This window comes from Phascolarctos cinereus, unplaced genomic scaffold (assembly GCF_003287225.1).
Source record: "Phascolarctos cinereus isolate Bilbo 61053 unplaced genomic scaffold, phaCin_HiC Scaffold_5;HRSCAF=322, whole genome shotgun sequence".
Classification (NCBI taxonomy): domain Eukaryota; kingdom Metazoa; phylum Chordata; class Mammalia; order Diprotodontia; family Phascolarctidae; genus Phascolarctos; species Phascolarctos cinereus.
Genome location: NW_027555958.1, coordinates 419,239,556 through 419,266,462, shown reverse-complemented (window position 1 = coordinate 419,266,462; position 26,907 = coordinate 419,239,556). Strand labels below are relative to the sequence as shown.

At 39.4% G+C, this 26,907-nt stretch overlaps 2 protein-coding genes across 5 annotated transcripts in view; one reads left to right on the top strand and one right to left on the bottom strand.

Annotated features, from left to right (window-relative positions):
• Positions 1-390: 390 nt before the first annotated feature.
• On the top strand, positions 391-26,741 carry ATP1B1 (ATPase Na+/K+ transporting subunit beta 1). The gene is made up of 6 exons (XM_020974719.2): positions 391-1,198; positions 6,005-6,133; positions 17,709-17,864; positions 19,754-19,938; positions 23,072-23,152; positions 25,302-26,741. The coding sequence occupies exons 1-6, from the start codon at positions 1,102-1,104 to the stop codon at positions 25,566-25,568; spliced, it is 915 nt and encodes a 304-aa protein (XP_020830378.1). The 5' UTR covers positions 391-1,101; the 3' UTR covers positions 25,569-26,741.
• Positions 26,552-26,907, bottom strand: part of NME7 (NME/NM23 family member 7) — a 177,985-nt gene continuing 177,629 nt past the window's right edge. For all 4 annotated transcript variants that reach the window (XM_078156505.1, XM_078156506.1, XM_020974713.2 and 1 more), the window contains one exon: positions 26,552-26,839. In XM_078156505.1, coding sequence (XP_078012631.1) covers positions 26,807-26,839 — 33 coding nt within the window. In that variant the 3' untranslated portion in view covers positions 26,552-26,806. The remainder of the gene's footprint in view (positions 26,840-26,907) is intronic.

Here is a 26,907-nt window from a genome sequence, read left to right as displayed (position 1 = left end):
GTGGAAAAAGAGGAGGAGGGGAGAGCTGGAGAGTGAGGGAGGGAGGGTTTGCATCCCGGAGGCCCACTCCCATCCCCCTCAGCAAGCTGCCAGACCAGAGCCAGGGTGCGTTTGTAAGGTGGCAGCTCTTACTGCGGCAACCGCAGCTTCGGCCAAGGAAGTCCAAAATCCTCCACTCAGGTGTCTCTCTCGCCTCCTCCCCCTCCCCTTCTCAGGCCCTAGCTACGGGAGGATCTAAGCTCCGGGGAGTTGGGCGGGGGGTGGGTGGAATGGGGGAAGAGCTCTCTCTGCTGTCCCTTTTCCCTCCTCCCAGCTCTCTAGCCCCTAAACGTTCCGATTTTCATCCGCTCCATTGTGCCAGCCCCGTGCCCGCCCCTTCGGGCAAGAGGCTCCGCCTACCTTGGACTGACAATTGGCCAGCCCGGCCCAAGGTGGGCGGGGCCTTCAGACACCGTGTCGCGGTATATAGTAAAGGTTGGGGGGTGCCCCCCGAGCCTATCTCTCTCCATGAGGCGGGCGTGAGTCTCCTGGCCAACCTGTCCTTCGGTCGGTGCGACCGTACTTCTTTCTCCCCATCGTCCCCCCGCCCCAACTTCTGCAGGGGTCCGAGGAGGTGGGGGAAAGAGCAGGTTTCCAAAGCAGTGGGGGCACCCGCAAGAGCGGCTGTTTGCTAAGTACCAAACCCCCAGAGGGCGAGAGCGCGTGTATAACCAAAGAGAGACCGAGAGCTATCATCCGCCCACCAATAACTGCCGGGCACCGGAGTCCAGCCCTCCCTCCCTCCTTTCCTCCCTCCCTCTCTCCCTCCCTCCCTCTCTTTCTCTCTCCCTCCTCCCCTCTTTCTGCCTCGGCTTCTGCACTGCCGAGCACCTCCACCTCTCGCTCGCAGTCTGAGCCGCATCGGCAGCGGCGCAGTCTGTCCGTCAGTCCGTCCGTCCAGGGTGCAGAGAGCCTAGCGGAGGAGGACGGAGCCAGAGGACCAGGGCTCGCCACCACCCGGCGGCACCTTCAGCTTCTGAGGTCCGAGAGGCAGCAGGAAAGGACTGCTTGGGGGGACGCCCCAGTCTCCCTGCGGAGGAAGCTTGCTGACTACCCGCCACCATGGCCCGCGGGAAAGCCAAGGAAGAGGGGAGCTGGAAGAAATTCATCTGGAACTCGGAGAAAAAGGAGTTTTTGGGCAGGACCGGTGGCAGTTGGTGTAAGTACCCCCCCCCCCAAGTCCCTTCCTCCACCTCTCGCAGACCTTGTGGCTCTCTGGACCCCGGCTGCCCGCTAGTACTTGCGAACCCCGCACTGCATCTTGTGGGGGGGAGGGAGGAAAGGTGGGTGGAACTGGGTGAGCTTGAGGCGCTGATCCAGCTGCGGCGAGAAACGGCCATTCTGCCTGTCCCTGACTTGTCATCGCTTGTAAAAGGCAAAGGAAGGGGAGAGAGAAGTGGAGGGGGAGAGAAAGAGCACGCGAGCCAAGGAGAGTTGGTGGCCATCATCATAACCGGCAAACTACGGTAGCGAGGAGCCCTTGCATGCTTTCCTGGTGTATATAATCCAGCACCCAGGGCACTGAATGTTTCCTCCAGCTTCCCTCCCCCCACCCCCACTCCCCAAAAGGCGTTTAGGACTGAGATTAGGTAGAGCCAATTAGATAATTAGAGCCAATGCAGTGTCTGTATTGTAACATCTTTCTTCCTTCAGTCTTGAAATGTGCTTCTAGAAAGAGGGAAGGAGGAGTAGAAGAGTCAGTATGGAGAGCCCATACTGCAGTATTTCATCATAATGGTTTTACAGGCTTCCCCCAATGACTTGCCCTAGTCTTTTACAGCCCAGAGGTTTCTCAATGGCAGGATACTGATTTGACCCTTGACTCTGAAATGGGATTATGGAGAAAATCTGGTTTTTTCTAAAGATTAAATAGATGCGAACAGAATTAGCATCTTGGGGAAATTTTGGAGAAAAGCTTGTTTAGGGAATAACCATAAGGACAGTAGAGGATCATATTTTTATTATATATATGTATGTCAGTACCTCCTTAAATCTAATACAGCTAAATGTATGGCTAGCCTGTTGCTTAAGTCTACTAGGCAGTTTTCTATGAAAATAAGACACCTTGCTTCTTTCTCCTTCCATTATGGAAAGGGTGACATGTTTTTTTGAAAAAGGTCATTTTGAAGGGCATGTTGTAGTCAAATCTATGAGTCGTGACTGCGGCCCAGATAGGAGGGAGAGAGAGAGGGAGGGAACTCCCCCCTCCTGCATCACTGCCCCCTCCTTCTCCAACATCATCAGCATCACCGCCACCACCAAACCCTTGATAGGAGCTGATGCAGTGTCTTTAGATGGGAGGATCTGTGGGATGAAGCAGCAGAATGAGTCAGGAAAACAAGGTGCTTGGCTGACATTTTGAAATAGAAGAAAAGAGAAGAGACTATTTAAAAAATGAATGCAGCCAGTAGTAGGGTCTCCCTTGAGTTTAGTTTGAAAGGAAAGGGTTAATAATGCATCACACTCCAAGGTTAGTCAAGGTGAAACCTGGTTCCAAGGTGTCACAGGGAAACATGGGTAACCTTGTTTAAAGGAAAATGTAGGACTCTGGGGCATTGGCTTTTTCTTTTCTTCTTTTGGTGTGAACAAAAAGGTAGATTACCTGAATGAGAATAATGCCCTGCTTCTTTACTCATTTTGTAAGGAAAAACCCAAATAATTGGCAGAGAAAACTGAGGGTAAGGTTGAAAAGAAGCAAGAAAGCCTATGGTGAACAGCTCCCTGAAAGAGCCATTGCCTAGCAACTAGATGTAACTTGAGTGAGTCCGCTAAGGTACACAACAGATTAACCGGCCCTTCTCCCCGCTGCTTGCTGGTGACTCCCTTCCCTGGTTTTCATGCCTTCCTAGTAAGACAGTACAGGCACATATACCTGCCCATTGAGGAATATCAAAATGGGCATGGAATGCTGCAGATCCTCTAGGCACATCTGTGAATTTTCAAGACGTAACTTTCTGGTGGTCCTCACTCTCCCACTGATATATTATTTTTCCTCATTCCATTTCTATGATTCTGCTTAGAATAATTTGATTTAGAAGGTAATATGGTTTGGAATGGCTAATTCTTTAAACCAACCTAGTGAGAAAACACCATCTGTATATGTCTATGTAAATTTATGCTTTTAATATATCATTTTAGAAGATAAACTTTGACATAGATAGATATAAACATACCTATCTATCAATGGCATTAATTGGTGGTATATTCTTGAGTATCAATGCCATGTTTTAGATGGGGGGGGCTGGAAAAAATATATATGTATATTTGCAATTTTTTCTATTCCTTTTGGAATAGGGGAAAGGAGAAGAAAAGACAGTTTAACCCTCTCCCTGTTGATAGCTGAGAAAAAGATAGGCATTTGCTTTAAACAGATGAAACTATCTTTTCAAGCTGTTAGTTAAATAAACACGGATGCCCTTGGGAAGAGGACAAGATGCCCTTGGCTCATTTTTACCTGTAGCTAGATTTTCACCAAAATGGATAGAGGAGGTTTTCATGTGCTTCAATCACAGAAACCGAGAGGAAAGGACCTCTTAAACCATCATATACTTTTCTTATTTCTGTTCATATAACAATAGATACAGGGTGGATAGTTTTTTTTTTCTTTTTAAGCTGAGGCCAGATGCTAGTTTATCATCACCAATGGCCTAAGGCCTATGAAGGGCACTCTGCCCTCCTCCCCAAAAGCTTCTGTTCGTTATTTTTCCTGCTACAAACCACAGCTGGTCTGATCCCCCCACCACCACCTGTATTGAATCAACCCCCTCCTGACTAATTCACTGAAGACATTCCTTTCAAAGTTCTGGACTATAATCTAGTACCTTTATGACAGGCAGGAGAGTCTGCTGAAGAATATGTCCTTAAAAGACAAAAATTCCTTATTCCTCTGTGGGTATCCAGTCAACTTTATGTGAAAGAGCTGTTTGTTCTTGAGGTAAATTGCTTTACTTATAACGTGACTGAATGGGGTGTTCAGCCTAGAAGGATTATGTATCTTGTTGGCAGTTCATTACCATTAGGTATCTGTATCCCACTAAATGAATAATATTGCGCCCTGGATATTAGGGAAAGGTAAGTGGGACTCACCTAAAAATTTTATGTTGAGGTGAGCTAAAAGGGGTAAGTAAGGAGAGGGGGAAAAAAATCAAAGGCAAAGAGAGACATCTTGTTAGGATTGGCTACGCTGACTCTCCTTGTACCTCCTAGGAGCATTCCCTGGAAAAATTTTCCAAATCTCTCTTGACGTCATCTTACTACCATTTGCCTACTGCTGCTTGGATACAGAATACTGGACTTAACCCTTAGAGTGCTAGAGTGGAATTCATCTTTTTCTTCTTCACTACCCCCTTTTGGATTCAGAAGCAATTTAAAATTACTTTTCTGTGCTGTTTCTTGCCCACAGAAAGCCAGCTTTTAAAAACAAATACAGAAGTGATCATTTACTCTTGCCTTCTAATCATATTTTTGTTTCCTGAGATTCAGCTGAGATTTTTGTCCTTGGAAAGAACTAATGGAACACTCACAACTAATGGAAGTCACGTAGAACTTCTGCTGACACCCTATTGCTGATTCCTTCCTTCATCTTGTGTCTCCCTTGTTTTCTCACTTATTACTACTTCCCTGTTAGCGTGGAGTCTTTTGGCATGGGCTTTCTTTGCCTTACTGCAGACTGCCTGGCGATGCCTAGTACAGCATGTTACTATGCAGTTAATCAGTGGAGATAATCCTTGTAAACCAGTAACTGATAGCCTCATTCCAGTCAATGTACTTCAGTTTTGCCTCTGCAGCTATTTTGACCTCCATACTATTTAACTGCTGAGAAAAACGGAAGGTGAAAAATGCTGAAGCCATTTCTTGCTCTTTTAAGAACAAGATTATTATTATTAACTGGACAGTTAAATAAAATGGAATGGCTGCTTTCACTATGGATGTCCCTCTCTCCTTTATTGTGGCCCTTTGAACACAAGGACATTACACCTATTGGGTAACACAGATCAAGGGCAGGTAATATTTGAAGAAGCTTAAATTGAGCTTTCTTGGGTCTTTCTATATTCTTGCTTTATAACTCCCTGGTAGCCTATGAACTTGTTTTATATATAGGTATAGGGATATGCATGTGCATATATACATATTCATATATGCATATATAACACAAATATATAAAATATGTGGTTATATATTTATATATAAATATACTTGTATGTTTGTATTGTGTGTATATGTATATATACACATACATATATATTTCTACATAATAGGCTTCCTTTGTATTCCTACATATTTTATCTATTTAAAAACATCATTCTGTGTCTTTGGGTCCATGATATAAAAAAAAAAGGCAAAGAACCCCTGTCCTAGAAGGTGAAGCAGTGTTTAATTTTAGGGAAACTGGGATTCTCAAATGTAGCATTTTAGCATGAAGGAATAGTAGATACATATTTAATAAACAAGGAGAGTTAAAACATAGGATTGCAGGTATAGAAGAGGAAGAGATCTTGGAGGTTATTTAGTCCAACCCCTCCTATGAGAAAACTGAAGTGTGTTCTGGGAGATTTGTCATCACACTTAAAGGACATTGCTCTGACATTGGGTTTTTATTGTAGCCACTTTTAAAGAGAGACATTTCTTATTTAAGGCATTAAATGGTTGAATTGCCAAAGAACAAAGATGAGTTGGGTCCTGTCTGAGTGTCTCCTACAAATTCACACATAGACATGGTATTATGATCAACTGCCTGGCTTCCCCAGTCAGAATGGTCCCACCCCCTTAACATGTTGCCCTCCACACTCTCATTAGAATGAGTTGAGAAGGTTTGTTCTTTTCTTTGCTGTCTTGGCACAGGAGCCTCAGGGGGAGAGGGGTGGAAGGGCGATGAGGAAGTCCATTCATCAGCTGGTGATCAGACTTGCATTCTGAGACATGTGACTGCATCAAAGCGTTTGTGTTTCTGTCTGTTCTTTTGCAGTTAAGATCCTCCTCTTCTACCTAATATTCTATGGGTGCCTAGCTGGCATATTCATTGGGACCATCCAAGTGATGCTGCTCACCATCAGTGAATTCCAACCTAAATATCAGGATCGAGTAGCACCACCAGGTAAAACAAACACAACCACGCTCAGTTTTCTAGTATGGCGGAGTTAACTATTTTTTTTTAAGTCCTATAATTTTTAATGACCTCTGGAAAGGGGAAGAGAAAAGCTTCATCAGCTTTGCACTGCAGTGTCTAACTCCCCAAGATAGAGACATCCTATCACTGTAGTACATAGATGGAGGAAATCACCTCCAGCTACTTTCATCATAATTTAATAAATAGTTTTAATATTTCACTTTCAAACCTGGAAATAAATGTTGAAGGCTAAAAGAGCAAGTATATTACTTGAAGATTAGTTACCACAATGGCTGGGAGCTAGGGTTTGTGGCTTCAGATCTCCTTTTTGTTTCTGATTTGCTTTTTGACCTTGAACCTTTGACTTTAACCTCTCTTTCCAGGCTTTGGTCTATTGAGGCTATTTATTTATTGAATGTTGAAATTCTCTATATCTTAGTGTGCTAGAATTTAATTAACTATACTCCTTTGACACTTGAACATCCTGGGTAGAAGGGGTGAGCGTCCTACAAAATGCCAAGCAGTTTCTGGCCTCTGTCCACTCTTACCTGCTATTTCCCCTTCCCTGTTCCCCCCAACTCCCCACCATTTTGATAATGCCATATCCACAGCATATATCCAGAGTAGTTGTTAAATGCCTTTGGCTGTAAGCTTATATGTATAAACCTCACTGCCTGTGCTTTTGGAACGAGGTGATCAATTAGCGTTAGAGCCGCAGATTTTAATTTTACCCAGCTCTTGCTAAAAATCTTCATGGGAGGGACTCTGGAGAAAGGAGAGGAGGAGCAGTCTTGTAATTGTTGCTTTCCCACATTACAAATGACCTTGAAGCTGCCTTACAGTGACACAGTAATGAGTTGTCCCCTCTCTCCTTTTTCTGGAACTTGGTTCAGGCACTTTTAATAACAGTGGTATTTAGGTGACAGTCTTGAGGGTGTCTGCATGGCACTGAGTAGCTTAGATCAAATGCCGTACTGCATGCCGCAGTCCTGTCGCATTGGCTGGTTCTTGGATGTGAAAACAGCTTGGTATAGTGGAAAGAAGTCTGGATTGTTAATCAGGAGACCTGGGTTCAAGTGCCTGCTCACATACTCGAGGTGTGACCTCAGTCCTGGTATTTAATAACTCTATGCCTTAGTTTCCTCATCTGTCAAAAGATCTTTAAGGTCCTATACAGGTCAAAAAAGCTCACAGAAGAAAATCTGCAAAATCAAAGTCCTCTTCCTTGTGAAAGATGGAGAGACAAAATCTTAACATTCCCTTTGAGAAACAGTTTAATATTTTTGCAGGTGGCAAACACTATTGGACTGCTCAGAGCAGACTTTTGAGATGATTTAATTCCAGTGATTTTTAAGATTAATAAGATAAAAAAAAAAACCAAGCCATTTGCCAGTGGGGCTAACTTTGAATCAAGAGATTGAGATGGGGAAGAAAACACTATGGATGAGACATGTTGACTTATGCAATTGTGACAGCCTTCTGATACATACAAAGAGAAGTATATATAAAATATAAGACAAACATTTTGATATTCTGCAGTGTATCATACAACAGAGACTTATACCACATGAACTCCATGACAAAAAAATACACCATATATTTTGTGGCATTTACTGTTAGTAATTTCAGGTTGTGATAATGATGATGATGATGATGATTTGTGGTGTTAATAACATTTCATTTATGTGACCCTTTTATTTCCCTCCCCACCATCATTCAGTAAACCATTATTCAGTAATGAAACCATTTAACAATTCCTATACGTGAAGTTAAACTTGGTCAAGAATTTTAGCTCAGTAGTACTATTTAATTCTTTGCTGTAGAATGAGCCGAAATTCACCACAAAACTGAACTTTTTTTTTCTTTACTATCTTGATTTTTTTACAATGACTCTTGGATACATAAGCTCTTTTGAATTTCTTCCAAAGTATATAAATTTACCTTGATATTCCTTTTGGCAGAAATTTGGCAGAAAAAAAGTCACAATTTTGGTAACTGTAACAAGATTCATTGTGTCTGTGGACCAGTGATCTTGGCCATAACTTACACACCAAGCTCTCTGTCTCTTCCAAATTACTCCTCCGGCCCCTTTCCAAAAGACAGGGTCTTAGCACCTAAATTTAGTGTCCCTGAGGCAGAGTGACTGACCTGACAAAGCCTCACTTCTCTAAAGGAATGATAATGGCTCATCATGGAAATATGCATTCCTGTCCTTTGGGCTGAGTCAGAGGAAAAGGGCTTCCCAGAAACCCTCCCCTTTCTCTAGTCTGTCCACCAGCTTCTTAATTTCTTTTAGCACCTCCTTTCCTTCCCCTTCACTCTTGGCCCACCTACCTTTTTAAAGTATACCTATGCAGTTCTTTACACTATTACAATATAATATAATGTCATGCTTCTAAAAACCACAATAAACATTTTAAAATGATGATGGATTTCTGTTAAGGGAGATCACACTGGACAAAAGTTCTTACTGTCAAGAAATGGTACTGCTGGATCAACCAGAAGAGGTCATCATTCAGTGATGTGACACCTTCCCACACTAGACACTGCCTTCTGCAGCTTTCAGGTCGACCAAAAAAAAAAATATTAGAGGTAAAAGAGACCTTAGAGATGAGTGAAGCCCCTACTTTTACAGTTGAGAAAACTGAGGCCTGAAGCAGAGTGAAGTAATTTTCAGTTATTTCAGGGTCAATTACCCAGGGTCACGAATAGTAGAGATGAGGCTTGAATCCAGATTTTCTGACTCCCAAGTCCATTGAAATTCCACTATGCCATTCAGGCTCCCTCAAAGAACTTTGGCTTCCCAATGGCATTAGCTGTTCCATAAACGTGGTATAAATTGGAATGAGCGAGAGAAAGGTAATCATTCTATTTGCAGTTACAGTATTATTAGAGGAGAATCACTATGATGCATTGGAAAGAACCCTGGATGCTAAAAGCTACAAAGAATTAATTATCCAGGTTTTAGTTCTAAGGCTAACACTTGCTAGCTGTATGTCTTACCCTTGAGCCTTGGATAAAACACCTTCTACATCTTACCTCACAAAGCCCTTGTGATGATCGATTGCAATGACTTGTGAGAAAAAGCAGTTTTAAAATTATAAAGTATTATGTAAATTTTAGGTATTTGAAATAAAAATGATTTGGAGGGGATTAATAACGGTATTAGCCTTAGCCTTGTTTGATATATTTATTACTGCATTTTGTACTTTGGAACATTTTATAATTTGATTTATTTAGGTGAAATCCTAATTAAATAACAGCAGTTGTCTGGTGCAGTTCTGGCTTATATGGGTCAGTGAATCTATAGCTGCTTGCCCAGCTGAAATGCTATTGCTACACACCTCAGGGGATGGATTGGGTGATAAAATAAAACTGAAAAGGGGACGAAAATGACTTAAATAATCCTAAGTCTTTATGAGGAAAATTGCAACTCAGGACTATGAAATAATAAATTCAACGAACTAAACACTTATTAAGTGCCTACTATTTGTAAGATTCTGTATCAGGTGCTGGAAATACAAAAATGGGGGAAAAAGTACTGTTTTTGCCCTGAAGGAGCTTGTGCTATATAGGCAGGGGATGTGAAAGGGAGGTGATATGGTATGCCCCAATAAATATAATAAATCAAGCTGTAGTTGATGGGGCAAAAAAAGAGGGTTCATACAAAATAATCAAAATCTGGAGAGGAGGCATCACTTTCAGTAATGGGTGGGTAGGAAAGAGCATCAAGGGAAAGGTCTTGAGGGAGGTGGTAACATAGTTGAAGAAAGAGAAGGATTTTAAAATGTGGAATGCTACACATGCAATCTTTCCTTCCCAGTTTAATTACTGTGGAGCTTTCAGCAGAGCTGACTTCCTTAGGTTTTAATGAGAGATAAAGGACCAGACTGAAATGCTGAGGGTACTCCTAGATCCCTAATAGGACATTCTCCAAAGCAAGCTGCATCCAGCCTTACCTACTGACACAGGTTAGGCCATTCTACCCTTTTCTTTCTCTCCTCCAGCAGCATTTCATCTTTGGTTATTGTCTATATTCCTGTAAGTACTCTGTTCTTTATAAAAGATTACTGGGGATGTTGTCATTCAGCTAGATTTTTTTTGGAAAAAAACGAATCTGATTTTCCTGACACTCTTTATGTTTTAAAAATTATCTCTTACAGATTTCCTGGGCATTTGTAACTTGAATATTGTGTATCAGGTTACTGGGTGCTTTTGATTTCACTTTTGAAATCACTAAATGTAATTATAAAGGAAGTTATCTTGCATTGACTCATCTTACTAGAAAATTGAATTTGAAAGAGACAGTGATATTAGATGGGCTAGAGTTATTAGAGTGGGGAGTAAAAGCAGTCTCTCTGTCTTTAAATGGTTCTCTGCTCACTCATGTGCCAGTGAAACAGTATAATGGAAAAGCCTGGCTTCCTCAGAGATACTGATTGGCTCACTAAGCTCATGTAACCACAGTGGACTGAAAAGACAGGTCACTGTATGTCATGGTAGATGCAGGGGAGATTCCGAGCTTATATGCTTCCTGGTAAGCAGGTAACAAGCAAGAACACATTCTCCTTTTCCTTCCTAGCACGTGTGTGTGTGTGTGTGTGTATTGAATACAGAGTGCCTAATACAGCACACTTTAAAAGGGTCAAAATTCTACCATACTCTGTGCTTGTAACCAGAGTTAGGGAGGAGAAACTCAGGATGCCTGGAGATTAGTAGACTGTAATGGTACCAGCATTCTAAATTTATTTAAATTCTTCCCTTTTGATTGTGAAATATTTCTTCTTTTAAAATGTATTAATTTGACAAAGTTTTTACAATTGAAACCTCTCTACACAGGGCTTAGTGAATACTCATGCTATATTGTGGTTTAAATCTCAATATGTTGCTAAACTTCAGCCCACAAAATACCCAGGACAGCAGTTTAAGAGGCCTTCCCATTAACATTTTGGATTGCCAAACCACTGATGAGCAAGAAGACCTTCATTTTGACTTCTCTTCTCCTTCTCGTAGGTTTCAAAAGGGAAGTTAAAAATGACCAACAGTTTTCTTATGATTTTGCCTTCTTTTTAGTCTTGAAATCTCATTGAGCTGTTTGTCTCCTCCAATCAGAATCTATTGATTTGGAATTTGGCAATTTGATCATCTCCAGCCAATGTATGTTGTCCCATTCACACATTTTGTGGCTGAGGAAGAGCAAGGGCTGTTAGCACTAATTCTTTTAGGAAGTTCCCTGACTGATGATCTTCATAGGAAGTCTGAGTTCTTAACCTGCTAGACTCCTGTCCTCTCTGGCCTTGAACCTTCACTTTTGCTGCTGGAGTCAGCAGCAGAAAAAGCTACCTTGGTTTCTGAAAATTGAGGTAAAATACTGGCCTCTCTTTCTTAGTGGAGCATCTAAAATGTTTTGGGATCGACAGACAAAACTTGCTTTCCAAGATCATATTATATGAGCAAATAGGAAAGCCAGACAGTATTTCAACAGTGCTAATAATAATAAATAAAAATGGAAGACACCCCCACCACCAATACCTCTTCATCCCTTCTTATTCTGTCCATCAAAAATACTTTTATCATATATATGCTTCTGCCTGACTATAGATTAGCCAATAGATAAAGGGAAATGGGAGGGAGGAAGGAGAGATGAGAGTCATCCTGGGTCTTCAGGCTGGAGAAGTATCCCTTTACCTACCTAAATGCTTGGATGAGCCACATCACATTTCTTTTTTATCAATATGGAGTCTTATTTCAAGGTATTATTTGCTTAGTAAATGAATCCATTCTGTATTGAAAAAATTGTTTTCTATTTGTTTTTTTTCTTGTAGGTTTTGCTCTTCAATCTGGTGTTGAGCAAAATCTATTGCTAAAAATATTAGGCTGCTGCTTTTTTTTTTTATAAAATCGTACTCTTTTTTTTTTAAATTAAATCATCTTTATTAAATCAAGCATACAGGATCTTAAAGCTTGCTGCTTGTAGCACCTAGATAGCATTTATGGCACTATGCAAAATCCCTCAGACCATTTTCCTAATAAATTATATAAAGTAGCCAGATAATTTGTGTCAGAAAATCAAAGTGCTTGTCACAAATCTCCTGGAAGGAAAAATATCCAGTAACAAGTGGTCAGCATAATTGCCTGAGGAAAAAAGAACTTCCCCTATAGTGTGAGTGATTTAAGTGACCTATGAGGAAGAACTTCCTCCCACTTAGGCCAGTCAAACCCCTGAACAGGCTCCAGACAGGGTGGGTACGACTTTTCTTCAATTCTTCAGATAACTTCCATAAAATCCTAGGCAGGTATTCTGGTTGCTTTATGGCATGTATGTTCCCTATGTGAACTGTGATAAACAGATCCAAACCCTGGAATTTCAGTAAGATTCCATGCCAAAAGACCAAAGTTCTGTAACTCTGTTGAGAATTAATACAACTGGAAGCAAAGGTCTAACAGGAAATGACTACAATGGTTAGCAAAGACCTTACACATATATAGTTTATATGTGGTCAGATAACATTACAATGCTGTTCTTATAAACTTATTGCTTTTACTGTATCAGAAATTGGTTGCCTTCTGTACCATTTTTATTTATATTAGCATACTTCTAGAAGGCTCTATGGAAACTGATGTCCACAGAAATATTTGGTGATATGTTAAGTGCATAGGTAGCTGTGTTCTGGAATGAAATTGTGTCATTTTTTGTAAAAAGGACAGTATAGAATGATATGCATGATACTCATACAATAATCCCAACAATTGCAAGATTGCTACTGTATAAGGAAGGCTAACTAGAAACAAAAGATATCTTTTCTGACCTAAGAAACCTTCTTTCTCCCCCCTCCCTTTTTTTCTTTATAACTTCCTAGCCCTCACAAACAAAAGTACGGGTGACAATGTGGTGTGTTTTTTTTTTCTTTTCTTCTTTCTGACCTTTTGTTCTTTGTTCCCTGTTATTTCTCTCTTCTTATTACATGCCCTCCCTCTCCTGGAGGGAATTGCTAGTTTCTACCAATTACGCTCACAGACATTTTATTAAGTGTTTAATGTATTGTGGACAATTGATTTATTCACTGGAAACTCAGTATTATGTTTACAATTCCAAAGGTCTCAATTCCTCTCAATCAACAAACATTTATTAAGTAAAGATAATAGTGAAATGATTCTCAAGATCCTTCCCCCAAAGAGCTTACATTTTACCCAAGGAGACAACAGCTATATATTAGTATTTACAAAACAGATATAAGATAACATTATGGGGGAGAGAAGGTTGAGGAGACCAGGAAAGGCTTCATACAGATGACTAGTTTTCAAACTAAGATTTGAAAAAAACCAAGGGATTCCCAGAAACAGGTTTGAGGAGTTGAGGATTCTCTCACTCTTCCACATGTTTAAAGACAAAACTGTTAAATCAGTTAAGTTGTATGTAGCCTACTATGACCAATTTGAATTCAGGTTCAAAGGGATTTCAAGAGAGAAAAGATTAAGCCACTTCCTGGAATATAACTTGAAGCCACAAACCTCTGATTGGGTGTTCTGTTATCTTTGGCTGCTGGGAGGGACCCTTGGAAACGAAGCTCATCCTTGTCCAAGGTTATAAGTAACAACTTTAAGGGGTGAGCAGTAAGGAGAGAGCCAGACCAGAGGTATCCAATCGAATTTGAAAAGAACCATTAATGAAAACCACAATACTACACACACCTCCCTTCCCCAGAGGGAAATTGACAATTGTGTGGCTCCTGAAAGGTGTTGCAGTTCAAGAGTGTGTGTGTGTGTGTGTGTGTGTGTGTACACCAAAAGAATACAGCTAAAAATTGCCAAGTAATCCCATTCTTCTTTCCTTTCCTTTGGTTTGATGAATGAGAAGGTAACAGTTGGAAATGGTCAGAGGATCTCTGATTCTGAAAGGGGGTAGAAAAGAGGAATGGGGTAGGGGCAGCTTGGGAGAAGACAGAATTCTACTTTTCTTAATTACATGCAAAATTTGTCTTGCAATAAAGCAATCACGATTTTATCTAAACCTCCATGGAAGGCCAATTATGGAATCCAAATGTGTTTCATGAATACTAAAAGAACTTTGATATGTGGGTATCATACATATTAATCCCTTCCCTCAAAGCAACACCTGCCACCCCCCCAACTCTCAAATGTCCGTCACACAAACATGTAGCTTATCTAATCACAGACATTTGATACTTTTGAGAAATCTCCTTTGAGAAGTGGTATTTTCTTCGTTGTTCAGAATGATTGCATAAAGCACATATCCCCTAGCTAAGACACCCTACTTAAGTGCTGAATAGGTAAGGGAGAACAGATGGGTGTTAAGTCACTTTCACTGACTGCCAGAAAGGGGAATTCTTAGACTTTTCTCGGTAGGGAGAAAAAGACTGCTGAATGATCATAGGTAGTAGTAGAAATAGGACAGGAGACAATCCAGAAACATGAGGTAAGGGAATGAAGAAGAGAGCAGACACCAGATGGGTCCCAAGCAGGCCTTGGTCACTTGGCGGATCATTAAGTAGATTCCTTAATTTTCCTCCCTCCCTCTGCATACTATAATACAAACCAGAACTAGTGCTTATGGGACCTCAGGGATGTATAGAAATAGTTTTCATTGCTAGAAACAGAGGCTCTTTGGGTTAGAAGTTTGTGGTACGAGTTTAACATTCAAAGTAGTCTTGTTCATATAGTATCACACCCAGTTCAGCCATGGGATCACAGAGCGAGGACTGGGAGGGCCCTTGACATCCTCTAGTACAGACAGAGCCATTTTGTGGAACTTGTCTGCAGCACAGTAGTGCCTTGTGTTCTTACCTCCGTGGGTTTTCAGGGGTAAGAGCTCTCATCTCATTAAGATCTAGCAGTGGTGGTTCTTGGTATGCCAGACTGATGTGACATTGAACTAGTTGTATGTCCAATTACTCCTGATCATGTTCCATGAGGTTGTGATACTTATCAGTCTCAGACGCTTGCAAGATGTGACTATCTTAGATATCATGGTAGGTAAAAGGCCAGCACTTGCAATAAGCGTGCCTGGCACTGATGAGTTCTGTTTTGGGTCACTTAGCAGAATATACTATTTGGGAACTAATGAGCTAATTAATGAGCTTATTAGACATCTTAAGTTCTTGAAACATAATGTGGAACATCTCTAAAACTTTTCTAGGTAAGTAATTTTTGTTTTGTTTTTCTTTGTTTTCAAATGATTATATGGGGAAAGTCACATTTGGCAGCCACGTCATAGGATCTAGAAGGCATATGCCTTGGGAAGAGGTTGGGATCATGTGTGATTGGGACTCATGTACTTATTCCTTAATGCATTATCCTCCTTATCTTGGTTAGGAGAAGACTATTTTAACCCACCTTTTCTAGGTTACTTAGTTTGTCTTTCTCTGTCATTTTGGAATTAGTATCCCTAAAAAAAATGATCAGAAAGCAGAAAGCCTGTTTCCCAACCATAGTGACTTCATCATTAATGATTACTACAACTGTCCCTGAGGCTTTTTAACACTGGCTCCTCTTTATTTGACAGTGAGACTTTCTACACTTGCAAACTATCTTATTTATAAATTTTACCATGTTTGGTGCTTGTCTATTATACTGCTAAAAAGCTGTGGAAGAGCACTACTTTGAAGTGTCTCCTCGCATGATAATTTCATATGCACTGCGACTCATTTGGACTGTATTTCTCTAGTTTCATTGATATCTGCTCTACTAAATTAGATTCTTTACTACTTTCCACAGCTTCTTAAATCCCAGGCTAGACCAGTTCCACTCCTCTGATATGGATCTGTTTGCATATAATACTTAACACACAGTTAGTCTTGCTCCAGTCCCTCACCACCAAGTTTTATATGGAAACATACTTCTTAAAAAGATGCAAGCTTTCTGATGTGCCTATTTTATTGCCTGCCTATTCTTCACTGAGGATCCTGAGGATTTATTGTTCATTGGCTCACTTTGATGTGCAGATTCTCTATCCCAGGGGGATATTATCCAAAAGATCTTAAGTCAGTATCATTATCATCTATTTCTATGTCCACTTTTATATATCTTTTTCATGAACTATTGTAAATTCATTGTCACTGGATTCCCTATGTCCAGCACAATCCTCTGGCCTTTCTCAACATTATAGACAATTGCTATCTTTGGCAACCTTACAAAAAGCCCTAAAATATCTCACTTCCTTGATTCACCCATTCATCAGTCCATCCCTTCTCTTCTCAAGTAAGACTTTTTCATTTATCTAACTCATCCCCCTTCTTCCAAGTGGAAATATGATGTACTCCCATTCTCTGTCCTCTAATTTATTCCTCCCATTATCCTAATTGTTCTTAATATTTTAATTCTTTTTTAAAACCTTAACCTAGTCTCTATCTATAGCTGACATCTAGCAAAATGGATTTATCCATTATCTATATTCAGAAGAAATAACCTTTTCGATAACCTTTATAGCTATAGCAGTATTTTTAGCCTTAGATTCTACATCTCTGGAGGGTAAGAGCCTTAGTAAATATTTGGTGATGATGCATTTCATACAGGACAACAAGGAACAAAATGGTGACAATATGAAAAGTACAATTAGAACTTAGTTGTTTCTGATTTCCAGAATTATTGACCCATGCATACTGTTACTTAGATAACATCCTTCCAAAAAGCATGAAGTGTATTCTATTCTCTCTCCAAATGTCCAGTTCCATAACACTTATGGATAACATAACACTATGGATACTTAATCTCTTGTAACTATGCCATTACAAAGTTCTTGAGAAAATAAGCCTGGGGACGGAATTCTATGCTCAGTGGAGCCTGATGAATTAAGAATAAATGTCATTTTTCTTCTCTGAGACATTGCTATACGTATTTATCTCCTTGAATCTTTTTATCTTAGTTGGAGGGCATTAGTGTAAATATGTGATCAATACTCCTGCTTACAACCTAAAAGGAGATTGTTTTTGAACTTCATCAAGTATTGGTCCACAAACATCCATTGAACATCTACGTGTTCTTGGGACTGTGGAGCATACAAAGGTATGATATGATTTCTGTCCTCAGGGGGCCTACAGTCTTACTAGGGACTCCTTCTCTTTCTCCCTTCCCCCTGCCTCTTTCTCCCTTCCCCCAACTTCTCTCTCTCTCTCTCTCTCTCTCTCTTCTCTCTCTCTCTCTCTCTCTCTCTCTCTCTCTCTCTCTCTCTCTTTCTCTCTCCTCTCTCTTTCTCTCTCTCTCCACACACACACACACATACACACACACACACACACACACACACACACACACACACACACACACACACACACACAAACACACTGCTAATGATTCAAGGCCAGCTATACTAAGCCCCAAAGACAAGATCACATAGTAAGCATTATAGACATTCCGAGGCAAGAAGGAGCACATTTGGGGCTAGCTTGATCAGGTCTCATAGAAAAGGTGGGATTATAGGAATGATTTAATCAAAATAAAATGTTCTGGTAAAGAGAGTATATTTTTGACTTAAGTTCATCATTACCTCTCTACTCATAGCTTTTGTTGTTTGTGTTTTTTTTCTAACCTTCCTTCATATGTCTAGGATTGACACAGGTCCCTCAGATCCAAAAGACTGAAATTTCCTTTCGGACAAGTGAGACCCAGACCTTTAATGCATATGTTGTGAGCCTTAATCGATTCCTGGAGAAATATACAGAAGCAGCCCAGAAGGATGAACTAGAATTTGAGGACTGTGGTGGTAAGTAACTTACATTTTTAGGTTGGTTTATGATTCATTTTCTCCCTTCTGTTTGTTGACTTAATGACTGACATAGAGATCCTTATGACCACTGGGATAAACTATTTAAACTATTTGTGAAAAATATGTTGAGCCATTTTGAGTATACATTTCCCAATCTGCTATTCCTCAGACCCACCCAAGATACTCTCACTCTTAAAACTGAACACCTATCACATATGCCTAGCACTCATATTTCTAGTCACATCAGTGAGGACTAATTTTGATTTATAGGATTTATTAGATGAGAAATATAGTATGATCACATAAAAGGAAAGAATTTTTTGAACTTCTATAAATGGGCTGTCAATCAGATCTGTTAAATTGTAATAGTTGAAAGACTTTTTAAAGTCTAAAGTCATTTCTTAGTGGATAAAATGAAAGTGGTGTGGTATAGTGAAATGACCAATTGACTGGGAATTGTGGTTCCAGCTCATCCACTCAATGATGCTGTGACCTTGGACAAGTTATTTAACGGCTGTTTATGTTTCCCTTCTTGCAAATTGAAGGGTTTAGCTTAAATGGCCTTTAAGGTTCCTTATAGTTCCTAAATATCTATGATAATAGAGTTTGGCATTTAAGACAATAGTGAAAGCTCATGTTTGGCAAACATCTGCTTTATTTATGAATAATATTTGCCTTAACTTACAGAATCATTTTTCATTGAGCTTCAAATTCTATGTTCAGTTGTCTTTTCTAAAGCTTTGTGTCCCTTGCTGGGCCCTAACTATAGCCTAAAAGTAGCAAATTGTCATTTCTCACGTGAGGATTGATTGCAAAGCTGTAGTGGATCCCCCAAAAAAGTAGTGGCACAGAGAGCATTTGGTGAAAAGGCACAACCAAATGACTTTCTCTTTTACACTGTCTACAATGTCAGTGAAGAACACACATTCAGGGGATTCTGTTCCTATTTACCAACATGTTCTTAGTCTGACATATTTCATTCAGCCACCTGATTTCAATCCTAATTAGTTATAATGATCCCTGTTTTTAAGACAGACAATTATTGGCCTGGGCAAACCATGCATCTCATGTTCAGCTTTATGTATAAATAGTTGGATAGTCCATTATTTAAAACAAGAGAAAAACCATTGATAGAAAAACAAGATAAATCATTCTCTGTCCTAGGCAGACAACATCAAGCTGATGGCTTGAAATATATGCTCCACCATAGCCTGGCAAAATCATTTTGTTACTTATGAAGGGAAAGTTTTTGGTGGGCTGATATAGATACAATTTAAGTAGTGTCTAAATGGCAGTCCCACTATAGTCTGACCAAAGCAAACCATTTCTGGAATATTGTACTCAGTTCTGGGGTCCATGTCATAGAAGGCATGTCAGCAAGTTAGAGTGAGTCCAGAAAGAGGTTAGTGAGGTGACTCAAAACCAGAATGATCAGTTAAGGGAATTAGAGATATTTAATCTGGAGAAATGAAGATGTATTCAGGATGTGGCTCCTCTCTTCAAATCTTTGGTCATTATATAGAAAAGGGATTGGGTTTGTTTTGATTGGCCCCAGAAGTCAGATGTAGGAGCAATGGATGGAAGTTACAGCGAAAGAGATTCTTGGCTCATTTTGAGGAAGCACTCCCAAATAATTAGAGCTATCCAAAAAAATGGATTGTCTTGCAGGACAGTGAATTATCCAGCTGTATTTAAATTAACACACATTAGAGAAGAGATTCATGATTCAGCTATGAATTGATGATATACTAGGTTTATGATGTGATACTCTGGTAGGATAAATCTGAAATATTCCTATCGTAGTAGAATTGGCTGAATCAGCTTTCTCCTTTCTTCTGATGCTGCTGGGGGAGATTATTGGCCCTTTGTTTACATTTGTGTTTTAGATGTGCCAAGTGATTACAAAGATCGAGGAGAGTTTAACAATGAACAAGGGAAGAAGAGAGTCTGCAGATTCAGGCGGGAGTGGTTGGGGAACTGCTCTGGATTACTGGATGAAACCTTTGGCTATTCAAGTGGCAAACCTTGCATCATCATAAAACTCAACCGAGTTCTGGCCTTCAAACCTAAGGCAAGTGATCTTCTAAAGGCTGAAGCAAACGTAGACACCAAGGGGAGCCTATTTTTGTAGATAACCTATCTAATAGGAAGGATGAACATCCAATGGGTGTGAAGGATTATCTATGCTGTCAGAACAGTCACACTTGAAGCTTGCATCTGGCCCACTTGCTCTAGAATGACTAACAGCATCCCTATCTTCCTGGTAATACCTAAGGAAGAGCCATTACTGTAGTTTTCCAAAGTTAGTTAATTTTCCAATGGTGAAATGATTTTTAAACTAAGCCCTGTGCTCCTGTTTTTCCCCTAAATGGAATTTTGTTCAGTCTTCTGACTGGCAAATACTGTGGTATGGTACAATCAGCATTTGACTGACAACCGAGAAACCAGAGTTCTAGGACCATCTTTGACACTAACTAGCTATGTGACCTTGGGCAAATCACTACAGTTTTCTGGGCTTCAATTTACTTTTTTAAAATGAGGAGGTTGAACTGGATTATCAGTAATATCCCTTTCAACACTAGTCTTATGAGACATTATACTCTTAAAAAATTATATGAAACATTAATGTTAAAATCTCAAAGTGGGTGCCTATATTTAGGTAATAGTTGTTTCCCTTGGATAGCTTGAATGCTCTACTGGTATCATGAAAAAAGACCTAGAAGAAAATTTCTAACACCTTGGCTGTATCATCCAAGGGTGATCTTAGGGAGAATGTGGACAAAGTCACACAGGATGGGAAAAATAAGGATCTGCACTGATGGAGGAAACATATCAATAATATTATTACAGATCCATGGTATTATTGTTTACCCTCATCATTCTCTAGGGTTGTCATCATTTTTTGGTCCCATCAAAGTCATTCATATTATATCAGATTATTTTCCTCATGATTCTAAATCCCAGAATTATCTGGAGTGGAAATACCACTGCAAAATGAAGACTAAATACTAATATATGGTAAGCCCTGGATGTTCATACAAGGAAGGACATACATACATACATACATACATACATACATACATACATACATACATACACACACACACACACACACACACATCTTTGCCTTGTGCCATTGGCACTAATTACAGCAGTATATAATGGGTTACTCTTCCTAGAAAGGGGGAAGAAGAGAGGGAAGGATGGAGCAAGCATTTATTAAGTGCTTACTGTGTGCCAGGTACTGCACTAAGTAAGCACTTAAAAAGTATTATCTCATTAAATAGCACAAGAAACAAGAAATGAACCCTAATACTTTGGACTCATTGGTGGAATTACAATAACTTTTCATTTCACAAGGCAGCATAAATATGCTAAGTACTTTTCCATCTCCATTAGAATGCAACATTCCTGGAGCCTGAATAAAAAGCATTCATTTTTCTCAAGCAGATCTTCTTCAAGAGGCTTTTTCCCTTTTCTGAATCTGTATCCATGAGCATGGTATTGGAAGATGTTTCTGATTCTGATAAGGGAAGACCATTAAAAGCCAGTTGTTGGGGAGATCTGGCTCTAATGTTCAGCCTTCTACTGAATGCCATTGGTTAGTTTTTTATAAAGCATATGATATGTGAATAATTTAAAGAAAAAAAAGAGCTATAGAAATTTAATTTATTGAGCATGTATCCAAATACCATCACTGTCACTGGAGGCAAAACTGGCTAGACCTTGCATCACCCTTTTTATTCCTCTCCAAAGGATATTTTGCTCAGAATATGGCACAATAGAAGAGGAAGACAATAATTATCAGAATATACTTAACAAGTGTAAATCAGCTAAAGAATTGAATATTGAATAAAGACTCCAGATGGTAATGAAGGATAAATAGAGGAAGGGCTGAGAACGGGACAACTAACTCCATTCGCTCCTCAGAGTCTACCATCCTATATCATCACTTCTTGAGCATTAAGTATTTTAATAAATTATGGTAATGTTGTTTAGTAATGGATGGATGATATACCAGAAATTTAAATATTCCAGTGAGAGTTATCACCTGATTCCATGATGTAGAATTTCCTATTGACCCATATACAGCTAGATCAATGGAGCATGCTTTGTTGAGATAATTTTATATGTATGTATGTATATGTATATATGTGTGTGTGTGTGTGTGTGTGTGTGTGTGTGTGTATATATATATATTTCCCCCAGTAGGAGAATACAGTGGCTTTTACTTTTAGATAATTTCCAACCTCCCCCCCCCACTTCCATTTGATTCCTTGCTGCATTTTCTCATTCCTTCTGCCACTTAAATATAAATCTATTGATTTTTTTGTTATTGCTCCTTTTGAGAAAAGACTGGTAACTTCATAGTTCTTTGCATTTTACAATTAAATGCAGTGCTGGCAGAAGGTTCTAGAGACAACTGTACAAATGCTCAAGTTTTCTTTTACGACAGAAGGCATTAATAATATAATCTTCTCGTATTGATGCCCTACTCATTAGGAAGAAGCTTTGCCTCATGGATTTACACTTTTGTTCAACTGGATTCTGGTGCATCTTTGACAAGAATAGAATCTGAAGTGAGATAGTAAATTGCTGGATTTAGAGTCAAAGAATCTGGACTTAACAACCCAGCTCTACCCACCTTGGACGAGTCATTTTACCTCCCTAGAACTCAAGAGTTGTGTTATTTTGTTTTTTAAATCTGTAAAATGTCTAGAAGCTCTTAAAGGTCCCTTATAGCTCTGAGTCTTCTAAACTATAAACCTGGTGCTTGACCCCTACTTCTTTTACTTATTATTTGTGTGGCTTCTGGGCAAGTCATCTGACCTCACTGGGTGTCAGTTCCTAATGTGTAAAATGAGGGGGATGACCTCTAAGGTCCTGCTGAGCTCCATGATCTGATGAACACATCTTCGGTTTGAAAGTGACACAAGATAAAAGGTCTAGGTTTCCTACAGCATTTTTAAATGTTGTGAAATGCCTGTCATTTCATGTTAAGCAAATCACAGTCAGAACCTTTTCAAGTATTGGAAGGAGAAACAAAACCATTTTCCTTAGCCACCTCATCATGCCAATTGTAATATGTGCTTCCATCTTAGATGACACAATCTGATAGGATTCTCTTGTTGATACTAAAATGGGTATGTTCATAATATTTATTAATCTACTGCCTTACTGACCTACATGGATTTTACTTTTAGCCTCCAAAAAATGATTCCCTGGACAAGGATCTGATGGTACGATATAACCCATATGTCCTTCCTGTTCATTGTGCTGGCAAGGTAAGAAAAAAGGGAGAATTACTGGGGAAACAGTAGGGATATTAATGATAATTTATAAGAATAACTAGGGTCTTATATTAAAAGTAATGTCTAATGCACTTCTATCAATAGAATATTGATTTCTACTATACCAGTTTCTAATTGAATTGCATTTATGATGTGCAGATATAGCTAGAACAATGACATGGCTAGGCCTGTCTCTGTGATTCAGGGCAAGTCACTGCCTTTTCCAAAGGTCCATGTCCTCACAGAAAGAATCCTTTCTACTTCACACAGGGTGGAGAAAATTAAATGAGATCAACAATCAGGAAGAATTTGAAATAGATAACTTCTAAGGTCCTTTCCAACTCATTTTCTAAGTTTTAGATATCAGGGTTTACTTTTAAAAATGTCAGTGTTTGCTTTTAAAGAAACCCAAAATGTCCAAGTTGGAATAAGGATGTTTTGCTTTGGAACCTAAGCAAATAGACTTGTTGGTTTATTTTAGTCTTTAGGTGGTATGAGAATTTTCAGTGTCAAACATTCATTTGCATCCCAGTTGCTTTTAGGTTAGGGGCACTCATTAAAGAGAAAAACCAAGGTCATATGGGAAAAATGGAATCATGGCACAAGCTTACAACTTACTCCAGCTATCATCATCATGTCTGATTTGATTTAGATGGCTTCTACTTACAACTTTTTGTCAGAGGTTTAAGGTATAGATAATTCCCACTGCTGCCAAGAACTCCCAGAAGTGGCACTTTTTGAATTTTCCTTTGTACGTGTCATCCTTTCCTCCCTTTGAGACCACATTTTGCTATGTTCTGTTCCCATCTACATCAGAGACTGGTTCATAGCAATTGCAAGACACAAGGATTGAATGATGGAGCATGCTCCAGATTCTGGAATGCTCTTGATTTCCAGATTTGTATCCAGCAAAATCTACCAGTGGGACATTTGTTAAGTGCCGACTGCGGGCATCGTGTACAGTGCTGGAGGAGATTCTGGGTAGCCTTATCTTATCGCCTTCAAAGAGTATAATCATTCTGCTGATACTTCATTTGTTTAAAGCTCAGTGTGGTGAACTCATATTCCTTCTGGTTTCCAAAGGCAGAACTCTAAAATAAACCTTAATGGTTCCCCAAATTTCCTTCAGACATTCCGTATCATCATTTGCCTGAACTGTTACATAGGGGAGCTGTCATTTTCCTGATATACTGCCTCTTAGATGGTGATGCTTTGATAGGGAAATCACAGATGTCAGTAGCATGAGAGTCCCTCAGCTTTGACTGGTGATGACTGTCTAACAAGAGGCAAAGCAGCTGATAATATTCATTTAACTACCCCCAGAGACTGCCAAAAGGGATAACTGTTAGTTCCTCTCATGGCACTTTCTATGATGCCTTTCTAACACTTGGGAGGGGTGACTCACTGAGGTTATTTAAGGATTACTGGTTCATGTGTTTTGCACAACAGTAGGGAAGACCTGGAGGCAGCTAGCTACATGTGTCAATACAGTGTCTTCCAGTGCCGACTCCCGCTAAAGCTTAAAACTGCCTATATGAATAGGGGAGCTATCAAGTTAAGCAGACCTATATTGAATTTAACAAAGACACTTAAATGAATTGTCACCTGAGACTTCCCATATCTCTAGAGCAGCAGCAAAGTGGAAGCACCAGTTAATGGCAGAGGAAGAAAAACATTACTCCAGTTCTGCCATATCCATAAATGGGCTATGGATTATGGGAAGACACAAGAGCACAGATGAGTTACGTATGGGAAGATTCCAAGTGCATGGAGCACAAAGAACATTTTAGAGCACCTTCTTAGTAGTCATCATACACACTCATACACTATCTAAACTTTGGAGAATAGCTGTTGTTAAAAAAAAAAATTAAGGTTGAAATGTGGTACAGAAACTTGAATGGGATTTAAAAGTGCTGGATTTTGGCCTAACTTTGTCACAGGTAAGTTATGTGGGCTTGAGCAAGAGGGAAATCTGCCTCGGCTCAGTTTCCACATTTGCAAAATGAGAATGATGTTACCATCTGGTGGTTAAGTGAGCTAAGATTTTCAGAAGGATGTAAAATGGAGGTAGAGCAATGGTGTAGGTGGCAGGAACTGTTTATCATGCCAACAATTAAAATAATTTCTTTTTTTTTTTTTTTAGAGAGACGATGATAAGGAGAAAGTTGGAAACATGGAATACTTTGGCTTGGGTGGCTTTTCTGGTTTTCCACTGCAATATTACCCGTACTATGGTAAACTCCTGCAGCCCAAGTACCTCCAGCCCCTCCTGGCGGTGCAGTTCACCAACCTTACCACTGACACAGAAATCCGAGTGGAGTGTAAGGCGTATGGTGAAAATATTGGCTACAGTGAAAAAGACCGTTTTCAGGGACGCTTTGATGTAAAATTTGAAATAAAGACCAGCTGATCACAAGCACAATCTTCTCCCCTAGCCATTGAAAAAAGTTTAAAAAAATTATAAAAAACAAAAACCTACTAGTCTTGAACAAACTGTCATACGTATGGGACCTACACTTAATCTATATGCTTTACACTAGCTTTCTGCATTTACTAGGTTAGAATGTAAATTTAAAGTGTAGCAATAGCAACAAAATATTTATTCTACTGTAAATGACAAAATAAAAAAACAAAAATTGAGCCTTGGGACGTGCCCATTTTTACTGTAAATTATGATTCCATAACTGACTTGTAGTAAGCAGTGTTTCTGGCCCCTAAGTATTGCTGCCTTGTGTATTTTATTTAGTGTACAGTACTATAGGTGCATACTCTGGTCATTTTTCAAGCCATGTTTTATTGTATCTATTTTCTACTTTATGTGAGCAAGGTTTGCTGTCCAAGGTGTAAATACTCAATGGGGATAAAACTGGCATGGTATTTAATTTTGCTTTGCTCTTTTAGAGATAAAGGCCCATCTATGAACATATTTAACAACACTCCATAGAGCCTTTTCCTGTGATGTTAGCTTTATTTAATTTTAATTTTTTTTTCCAGGGAGGGGGGGTGGACTGTCCAGGGAGGGGGGAGGGGAAACTGCCCTTGAATTTTAAGTGAAGCTAAAGGAAAAAAAAAAGATGATGGGTTGTATTGTGCTTTGTATTGAATGCTGTCTCTACATTTCTTCCCTTGTCCTCCAGTACTTTCTCAAGTTGTGTGTGAGACCTGGGTTCAACTATCACTTTGGCTGGTGATAGGGCTAATTATTTTGCTTTGTATATTTTCTTTCTATCTTTTTTTTTTCCTTTCTTTCTCTGGAGGCATCACATGCTGGTGCTGTGTCTTTATGAATGTTTTAACCATTTTCATGGTGGAAGAATTTTATATTTATGCAGTTGTACAATTTTATTTTTTTCTGCAAGAAAAAGTGTAATGTATGAAATAAACCAAAGTCACTTGTTTGAAAATAAATCTTTATTTTGAACTTTAAAAAAAGCAATGCAGTACCCCATAGACTGGTGTTAAATGTTGTCTAAAGTGCAAAATCTATGTTCTAACATGTAATAAATGCCAGGAGTACAGCGCTCTTGTTGATCTTGTATTCAGTCAGGTTAAAACAATGGACAATAAATGAATGAACACATTACTTATGTGTGCGCTTTGTTCTTGTCTCCAAGGCTCCACTTTGCCACTGCTCCATCTTTAATATTGTTAATTTTCCAAGATCTTGAAAAAATATTGGACCTGAAAGACAAACACAAGTTTTCAGTGATTCCTATGGAAGCACAGCCTTCTTGGTATGAAGCAAATAC

Coding starts and splice junctions, on each gene's coding strand:
- ATP1B1 (XM_020974719.2), top strand. CDS start 1,102: ATGGCCCGCGGGAAAGCCAAGGAAGAGGGGAGCTGGAAGAAATTCATC. Junction 17,865..19,753: donor AGAATTTGAGGACTGTGGTG/GTAAGTAACTTA, acceptor TTTGTGTTTTAG/ATGTGCCAAGTGATTACAAA. Junction 23,153..25,301: donor CTGTTCATTGTGCTGGCAAG/GTAAGAAAAAAG, acceptor TTTTTTTTTTAG/AGAGACGATGATAAGGAGAA.